We start from the raw sequence: 9926 nt of genomic DNA, 5'->3' as shown, positions 1-9926 counted from the left end.
TTATTTCTTTATATTAAATTTAATTTAATTTATTTCATATATTAATTATTTTTAAAATAGAATATTTTTAATTAAAATATATTTTTTAATTTGATAAAATATATTAATTATAAATTATTTAAAAGACATACACTCTAATGAATCAAAAGAGAAGAGTATTAATTAAAAAAGTTATTTCAATTAATTAGCAAATACATAGATATTAACAAAAAGAAATAATATAAAGATAATTTAAAAAAATATAAAATTATTATTATTATAAATTAAATTAATTAGAAGTATGAGATTTAAGTTGAATTTTTATTGCGACTATTTTTATAATTTTAAATAATTAATTATAAAAATTAGAATGAATTAGATAATTGAATTTGATGTATAAAAAAAGAAGTAAGTAGTGGTGTGAAAGAATGATTGAGTGAGTTTGGGGAAGAAAAAAAGGAGAAAAGAAGTTGGTGCGTGGAAGACGCGCAGAGGGAGGAGAGTGAGGGTCATAAATACGAGGTACAGCGTTGCAAGGGCATTGGGCGTTTGGCGAACCAAAGAGGCAAAGCTGGCCCTCTTCCCGTACTCTTGGATTCGACTTTTCTGGAAACACTTTCCTTTTACTTCTATTATTCTCATTTCCCTTTTCTCTTTCTCATGCCAAACTCTCACTCCTCATGCTAAAACTTACTCACAATCCTAAAAACATCAAAACGCTTGCACCCATCCACCCTAAACTCATCATTAACCATACTAATACTAATACTAATACTAATACTAATTATTCTTCTTTTTCTTTTCCACTCCCCGCGCTGTCTATTTCCACCCGAGATAATTCACTGCTTTTCGATTTCGTTAACGTCGGAAAGTCCTTCAAGAAAGAGATGCTTCTTTTTTCACCACTTGCATTTTTATTAAATAACAGTACGCTCTTTTCTTTTTCTTCTCACAAATTATAAAATTATATATATATATATATATATATATATATATATATATATAGCCAGTTTCCTCCGCGAGAAGCAAAACAAAAATAGACGATTTTGATTTTGATTTTGATTTTGATTTTGAGTAAGATAAAGAGACAGAGAAAAAGAGAGAGAGGGTGTGATGCGTGCTTTCGGCTAAGCTAGCTCAAACTCGCCTCGTCTATGCTGTTAGGGGAATACAAAGATCTTTCAACACCTCCTTCTTTATTACCCTTTTCCAACACCTACCTCTTTCTCTCTCACACTCGTCCTAGGTTTCGTTTTTCTTTCTTCTCCTCCATTTTCAAGAATGTGGGATCTCAACGACTCCCCTCGCCAGAGAAAGGACTACGAATCTGAACCATGCTCCTCTTCCATCAATGACGACAAAGGCAAGAGAGTGGGATCTCTCTCCAATTCCAGTTCCCTCGTCGAAGATGGATCCGAAGAAGAAGACAGTGACAGAGGTGCAACCGGAACCGCAACGTTCGACAAAAAAACCAGCAAAATTTTCGGTTTCCAGGTCACCCCAGATGACACTGACCACCCTCCGGTCACACGCCAGTTTTTTCCGCTCGAGGATTCAGAGACCGCTGCCGTCGCCGGTGGAAGCTCCTCCTTCCCACGTGCTCACTGGGTTGGTGTCAAATTCTGTCAATCGGAAACACTTGGCGCCGGGAAAGCAGTGAAAGTCTCGGAGCCCATGAAGAAAAGCCGGCGAGGACCACGTTCCCGGAGCTCGCAGTATCGCGGAGTTACGTTTTACAGAAGAACCGGTCGGTGGGAGTCTCATATATGGTTAGTACTGTGTAAATTCTAATCACAAAAAAAGAAGAAGAAAAAAACTGTTTTTTTCTTATTGAACTTGTCAAAGGTTGGATTTTGATTCATTTGGTTGTGTTTGTCCTTGGTACTGCAGGGATTGTGGAAAGCAAGTGTATTTGGGTAAGTATTACCATGAGGACGATTGCATAGGTGGTAGTTGTTGTTGTTGTACACTTGTGTGTGTTTTATTTAATAATAATATTTTGTTGTGGGTATGTATGATTTGGGAGAAGACAAGAGAGTATTGTGGGAAATTTTTAGTGATGACTGATGAGATGGTTTTGTCTGGGTAAATTTGTGTAGGTGGATTTGACACAGCACATGCAGCTGCTCGGTGAGCACTTGCTCCCTCTCGTAATATAACCTTTCTACATCTCGAACCGAATCCGTATTAAATTTCGTTTCTTCGAAATTAATATAAGGTTCGGATTAATGAAATCATGTGCTATTCATTTATGTCCAGTGCGTATGATAGAGCGGCCATTAAGTTCCGGGGGGTGGAGGCGGACATCAACTTCAACATAGAAGACTATGAGGAAGACTTGAAGCAGGTGAGTCATCAAGAGAGAGAGATTCTGTTGAAAGGCATTTTATCTTCATCTCGAATAGTAGCGTGGCGTGATACCTTATCTCTTACAGTTCTTAATTATTTTATCTGCTTCTTAAATTGATTTGGCTAATTAATGTTATGTTAACATATATAGATGAGCAATCTAACCAAGGAGGAGTTTGTGCACGTACTACGCCGACAAAGCACTGGATTTCCGAGGGGAAGCTCCAAATATAGAGGCGTCACTTTGCACAAGTGTGGAAGATGGGAGGCTCGAATGGGTCAATTTTTGGGCAAAAAGTAGGACCTAACTTCTACTATATCTATATTTAATACATCGTGTTATCCATGTGTGTGTTTGTACATGCTGTTTTTAGCTGTGGCGTGACAAAATTAAGGTCGTTTTGATTTGATTTCATTCATCAGGTACGTTTATCTGGGTCTTTTTGACACCGAGGTTGAAGCTGCAAGGTGTCTACTTAATTTGTTTACCTTGTCAATTTGATTTTTCCCCTTCCAATTCCATGAGAAAGTAGCCACGCATGCTAGGGTTTTGAAGTTTTTGGCGCATTTTGTATATAGGGCATATGACAAAGCAGCAATAAAATGCAACGGCAAAGAGGCCGTCACCAATTTTGATCCCAGCATCTATGATAATGAACTTAATTCCGGTAATTAAGCAATGAACTTGAGCTTTGTGACTCATAATCAAACTGTTTGTATTTTATTGCACACATTCACAAGACATGATTAGTTAAATGTGTTATTGGGTGGCAGAATCCTCAGGTGTGGCTGTAGATCACAATCTAGATTTGAGTTTGGGCAATTCTAGCTCTATAACATCGGGGAATCACTTCCCAAATGCTGCAACCGATCAGCATATGCCACCTGAATCTAATTGGCGCAATGCGGGAAGCAAGCCCAAGGTTCATGTAATGTTTGACGCTAATTCACTCCGTGTTTAATCAGTTTTCAAGTTGAACTCTACCTGAATCATTGTGTTTCATTCAGCTGGTAAATATACTACCAAAACCATGTGGTAGAAGCAACATGGAAGCATATGCAAGAGAGGGACAGGGGGAGAGTGAAGCCTTGAGGATGCTAAGTCAAACTCACCTTCAATCTCCATCCACCAAAGAAATGCATAGATATGGTCCGTATAGGTCACCAGCAGAGGCTCAAATGCCTCACAATTTTGCACATCTTCACCCACCAAGTTTTCATGTGGGTACCTCTTGAACTACTTTGTGTTTTAGCTGATGCATTAAATTTAAATGGACAAAAGACGATTGAGGAAGCACGCACCGAAGTGGGCTTAAATTCTTTTCTCTCGAACATGCAGGTTCCTAGCAGCAGTAATGGAGGCCGTATTGGAAGTGATCTTTCATTATCAATGTCGGATGAACAACAATGGCAAGCCGGGCCTCCACATTTGTTAGCAACTGCTGCAGCATCATCAGGATTCCCACCGCAGATTAGACCCTCCCAAGGTTGGCTGCAGAAAAATGGGTTCCACTCTCTGATGAGACCCTCATGATCCTTAATTGCCATTTACATTAAAAAATAATCTCCCCCTAGTTTCTCTTGTGAGCATCAATGTGTGCAAGCTCCCCCTCCTTTAGGAAGCCCATTCATAACTGTAACTTTACTATTGGGGTGAAAGGAAGGGATAAAGCCAAATTGGGAACTCACTGGATTTGGTCTTGGGCCAGTCAAACTAACCAACGGATGAAATCTTTTAACTAGATATTTATTCTCGGCGCTGACTAAAATTTCTGATCTTCTTGTATAACTATGATTTACTACTTTACTGCATTTCTGCGCTATAGTATTTATGACAGCACACATTCGTTTCTTAATTTGGGATGTATTGCCATCACATGCACATGGTTGTCAATTTGTTCCTTATTTCTGTTCGTATCGGGATTGGCCTTGCCAAGGAAAGATGCTAGCTTGGGCTCCCTAATAGGTTATGCTTAGCTTGACATAAAACGTTGAGACAAGTATTAATTTCTTACTACTGGCTTGAGAGAGGGGGAAGAAAGATAAAAAATGAGTTTTACTAAAAGAGGGAGGCATATGCAAAATGGGTTAGTATTTTTGTGTCTTGGAAATATCACCGGATGGTGATGAATAGTCTCCATCAGTGGTGTCCTTTGAATCAGTTCTCTTGGCCAAAAGCAGTCAGACAAAGGCTATAATGGCGAGAAGGACCTATCATTGTTCGTCTAAAGCTTCAAAAGGACACTGATACGTTGAGAGAGAGAGAAGGAAGAGACCAAAAGGGTATAAATGGTGAAGGGGCTAGCTTGCTTGGGGGGTGTAAGGCCTTTGTCAGTTTTAACCTTTACGAGAAAGAAAATTGAGTGCGTACTAATAACAATGTTAATTAACGGGGGAAACAGGAGTTGGGTCATTTATTTATGGGATGTAACTTTATGGGAACAGAGCAGAGGAGTAATTGGTTTGTGTGATGGTTGGGTTCAATGATTCTAGATTTGTGAGTATGGGAGGGAACAGCATCTGAATGGGTAATAAACCACACTCTCGCTATTAACTGTATGTTAAGCCTTTGTCGTCTGGATCTTACATCAGTGCTGCTTTTAAAATTTGTTCTTTCTTTCAAAGTGGATGGATTTTTCTTTTAAAAATCTCTACTTGCAATATTAATATGCTGCACAACACCTTTCATTTGACGAACCAGATCCTAAACTTTGTTATCTCGTTGGTTGCAATAATACTAGAATAATGTGAGAATAATCATCCAACCCATTTGTTTCTAGGATGTTGTGTTGGTCGGGTAAATGAATTAAAAAATTGAGAAACAAGCGGGCTTACATCATTTAGAGCGTCATCCTAGATATTTTGGGTAAAGTGGGCCCAAATTCCTCCATACACAGAATTGAAATTACACGTTGAAATTTTTTTGGGTAGAGCATGTTCAAGATTTATCATAAGCTGGTTTTTTCACTTTCAATTATTACTACTGGAATTACTGGTTTTTGCCAAAATTCTCACACCATTCAGAGTTAAAGTAGATCGATTATAAACACTCTCATCTCTTAAAATATTGTGACATCTTTGAAAGATAAAATTGTGATGATATAATGAATATTAAAGTGAAAAATATTTAAGGTAGTTGAAAATGAGGATGATCAATGTTGATGAAAAAGCAATTAAGCAAAGGCAAAAGAGCTACCCTTAATTCAATAAAATTTGCCTTGCTTTTGTAGCCCACCTACCAAAAGAAGGCAATACATAACATTAAGCAAGCTAATGAAATGGTAATATTTGATCAAAGCCACGAGAGGTTCAGTGGTCCAAAAAACTGATGCCACGGCCTTGATTCTAAATGAAGGGAAAAAAAAGATAGTGAATTGCAGAATGGAGTACAAAGTGGGACTATGTTGTTCACTGCTCAGTAGGTTAAAGCTCTCCCTCTATCCTTTCACTTTGCATCGGATCTACGGAACATTGCAACATCCAGAGAGATTTTCCTATTGGTTTTACCCTAGGATGCGTGACAACCTCTGTGGAGATAGTATAAGTAATTCAGCAAAAGCCAAAAGGGTACATTACTTTGAGACCACTTTGTTTTTGTTTTTTAGATGAGTGTTTCTATATGCGGGATTTGTTGAACTGTTGGAAAATTATGGGGACTAGTTTAATTTGTTTTTAATAAATAGTTAAAAACAAGTTGGTTTATTTAAATTTGATAGAATAACCGACCAGTGAGGTATGCGTTTGATTGTATAACGCAAGACATAAGAATAAAAGTATGGATATATAGTTTATATTGGGAAGGGTGATGGTGACTGTGAGTGGGACTAGGGTGGAGAGGCATTGGTCCTATCTATAGTGCACATTGTGGCATCAATTGTTAGATCGCTATCATCATTCACTCAGGCAAACTACTCTTTTGGTTTCCCTATCTGGGACGCTTTTCTCTCTCTCTCTCTCCTAATCTAAGCCTCATCTTAATGATACCTACTGCACTAATTTCCCTCTGCTTTCTTTGCTTATATACACTTTCCTTTTCTGGCATGTTTTGGCGTTTCATATTGTATTCACCTTCATCCTTTTGCATTTTTCTATCTACACTTTAGCAAGGATTTATATCTTAATTCTGAGTTCTAGATCCTCTACCCCATGTGCAACTTCACAGTCTCTTTTCTCACAGACTGTCATTTGTCCCTCTCCAATCTCCATCCCTTCATATACACTCAAAAAAATTCATTTATGATCAATTTTTCATTAGTTAAACTTTATATTTAATTAAATTTGACTTCTTAAAATAATATTTAGTCAATAAAAATTACATCTCATGAGTGTCTTTAACTATCAACTTTGAGATACTACATAAACTGATTGAGTTGTTAATACACATATTATAGATCCGGTGTAATTAATATATTTCATAAATAAATACTTTTATTAATATCAAGAGTTAATATATATCATATTACTTTTAATATTGTTTCATAATATTGGTATTAATTGATTACTTTTTGTAAGAAAAAAATATACCATAATGAAATCGAATGGAATGACGACCCGGCCTGATAATAAGTTGTGAAAATATTTGATTTGTTGGTTGTTTTTCAGCTATAATAACTCTAGTGGGTAATTTAAAGATGGTCGTTATTGTAATTGAGTGATTGAACTATCATTGTTAGTTGAGTACTTGTACTAGTTTTTTTTTCTAGAGTTTACTAAAAGAAAGTCGCGTACTTGAGCACGCAAAAGTAATTGCAGTGCGTATCATTCGGACCTACACTTTGACAATTTTAAAAATCATATATCATAGCTTATTTTTTCATTCGTCATATTTGTTTATCCGTATTAAATGTAGTAAAATGGATAAAATATATATATATATATATATATATATATATATTTATCATCTATTGTTCACGAAGCCGTGAAGCAACGCACTTGCTACCAAACCCTTTTAATTGTTGTCTCTTTGTTGTGCAACATAGATACGTAATACATTATTTCACCTTTAATTTATGATTAACAATACTCTGGACTTTGTGATTTTGGGCAATTCCACAATTGTTCCTATGAGTACACAGCATTAAATTCTAAGATTAAATGTAAATCAAAACTTTAGTTAATTCAATTATTCAAATGAGACATTCGATGGAGAAAAAATTAATGCAAAGGTCTCTAATTATATACTTATGACCTTTATCGGTAGAAAAATCCAATTACACGCCTAACAACATATATTTGTTTATAATATACAAAACTGAATTACAAAGTAATACACGACCACATCGTTATATTATCTATTTTAATGTCGATAAAATTATTTATGTGTCAATTTTTATACAATATTATATATATTACATATTTTTTTTATAAGTTATTTTTTTTAATTCATCTTTCATTTGAATTTTAACTTAAATTAACGTATTCAGTTCTTTATCTACATGTTATTCACATCTATATTTCACATTACAATCATCATAGGATCTTGAGAATGACATTATCATTTCACATTACAACTATCATAAGGAATGGAGGGTAGACAATAAATTATTTGTAAATTTATATTTTTCTTTTTAATTTTTTATATCAACCGTAATACATCATATTTATGTTGCACCGCTATTAATTGCGGAATAAAATTTTGAAGCGAGTAACTTAATTGAAATAATATTAAAAAAAAATAACAAGATTTTTCTATTGATATATAATTATCTTTTACAAAAATAATTATACTTGAGTCAGGTATAATTATTGTAGACAGTAAAATTTTTCCTTTTAAGTATTTAAATAACATCATACACAATTCGAATTTCTAGCTGATAATTAAATTGAAACAATTACATGTTAACTAATTCACACATTTAGTGGTAAAAAATATATAAGAATTAAATCAAAGATATTAAAATTAAACAAAAAATAAAAATACAATTAAGTGATTTTTTTTATGTAATAATTTGTCAGGTCTTTATTATTCATCCACCGGGTCTGTAAGGTGTAAAGGCACACCATTGTTTGTCCTCGGTCTTCATCTTCACCTGTCACGCCATTGAAGAATTTAAAGACCTCTTTATTATTATTTATCCACGTTTTTATCATTTTCGATCGACATTCTTTTATTCCTCTATTTTGTATATAAAAAAACGAAATAAATACTACTAAGTTATTTAGTAAAAACATTTTGTCGAATTTGATAAATAAAATAAAAAAATAAACTTACAGAGAACATTCAATTTCATCTTTATCCCATGAGAATAGAATTGTAAATAATATTATATGATAAAAATAATAATCTACTCTGTTTCCTTATGTTTTATAAATATGATACCGAAAAAAGAAAAGAAAAATACACGTTTATATATTTATATAATTTTTTAACACGTTTATGTAATGATCGATCCTGACCCCGACACAAGTGTGAAAAGCTTGTGTCGTGTGCAAAACAATCATCTAAAGATTCTTGTCCTTTCCATCTAGTAGTATATGAACGTGGGAACATGACATGCATTTTTTGTGTTTTTTGAACTTTGAAGTAGGCATATAATTGGATTTTATTAGTATTGTTTCCAGAATGTTTCTTCACCATCAGTAACAAAACAGCTATGAATATCTTATTCAATCACAAATGAAGTTGTGGTGCACACAGGTTCCACTCATTTTCATATATTTATTCATTTGTTTACATTAATAAAATATTGTTCATTTTAAATTTAAACTTTTCTTATTTTATTTATAGGGTCACAATTTCACTATGCTCCATTATAAATTCACATATTAAAAATTTGTGTCAAAAAGTTAAAAGGATTAAACTAGCATACGACTCATTTAAAATGAATAATGCTATTTTGGAAGATAAAGTAAGGAAGATGTAACACGAATGACAATCATATTTTGGTAATATCGTTAGTCAATTCAATCCCTTTTTTTTTTTTTTTTTTTTCTTTTCCTTTTACAATCGTTGAGGTTTGATTGGTCACATGACTACGTTACTATGTGACTATGATTTCTCATCGCATTCCGTTTGAGCTCGGTAAACACGCAAATGCTTTGCCCAATAATGGCAATAAGAAAATAGAGAAGAGAAAAAAGAAATGTCCAAATTTGAAAGGGTTGATTCGTGATCAATGATTGGTGTTCGACACTTGTGAAACTAGGAAACCAGCTAGTAAAAAATTGACGTGACCGCGAAACAGGAACAAGACGTTTGTGGTTGCTTAATTTCAAGAAGAAACAGGTTAATGTATATACATAGACACATGTTTCCATTTGTGCCTATGCTAATGAGAGATTGTTACGAGTTTCTAATATAAGAATGGGAAGACTTTTGCTGAATTTTCTAAGCGATTGTTAGTGCCAAAAGAAAGAGGTTGGTGTCTTGTCATGCACTTTGGTGGTGGTGAGTGGACAAATAAAAGCAGAGAAAGATGGGAACCTACTTTTTCCAAAAGTGGCAAAGTTTTGTGTGGTGAACAATGTGTCACGAGCTCTTTTCTCATTTGGGTATGATGGACTTTGGGGGTGCACTGTTTTTCTTTTATGGGAACAAGTTTGGTGTTCAAACGCAAGCTATTTACCAATTTAATCTTTTTGCTATGTTCACGAATGAT

At 34.4% G+C, this 9926-nt stretch overlaps 1 protein-coding gene across 2 annotated transcripts; it reads left to right on the top strand.

Annotated features, from left to right (window-relative positions):
* The first annotated feature begins 555 nt into the window (after positions 1–555).
* Positions 556–4184, top strand: LOC109801485 (floral homeotic protein APETALA 2). 2 transcript variants are annotated; one of them, XM_020362564.3, is made up of 10 exons: positions 556–1748; positions 1870–1895; positions 2079–2109; positions 2239–2326; positions 2480–2625; positions 2752–2796; positions 2908–2996; positions 3103–3251; positions 3337–3549; positions 3668–4184. In XM_020362564.3, the coding sequence occupies exons 1-10, from the start codon at positions 1261–1263 to the stop codon at positions 3860–3862; spliced, it is 1470 nt and encodes a 489-aa protein (XP_020218153.1). In that variant the 5' UTR covers positions 556–1260; the 3' UTR covers positions 3863–4184. The 2 variants fall into 2 exon arrangements, with proteins under 2 accessions (XP_020218153.1, XP_020218152.1); XM_020362563.3 differs by having other exon boundaries at positions 557–1748; positions 3103–3257.
* The last annotated feature ends 5742 nt before the right edge of the window (positions 4185–9926 follow it).

Source organism: Cajanus cajan, chromosome 11, assembly GCF_000230855.2.
Source record: "Cajanus cajan strain Asha chromosome 11, NIPB_CcT2T_4, whole genome shotgun sequence".
NCBI classification, from domain to species: domain Eukaryota; kingdom Viridiplantae; phylum Streptophyta; class Magnoliopsida; order Fabales; family Fabaceae; genus Cajanus; species Cajanus cajan.
Note: the sequence above shows the minus strand (reverse complement) of the source record. Positions and strands in the feature narration are given on the sequence as shown.

Excerpts from the sequence above, each read along its gene's own strand:
- LOC109801485 (XM_020362563.3), top strand. The coding sequence starts at position 1,261 with ATGTGGGATCTCAACGACTCCCCTCGCCAGAGAAAGGACTACGAATCT. Across the intron at positions 1,896-2,078 it reads TGGAAAGCAAGTGTATTTGG|GTGGATTTGACACAGCACAT; the intron begins GTAAGTATTACC and ends AAATTTGTGTAG. Across the intron at positions 3,550-3,667 it reads TTCACCCACCAAGTTTTCAT|GTTCCTAGCAGCAGTAATGG; the intron begins GTGGGTACCTCT and ends TCGAACATGCAG.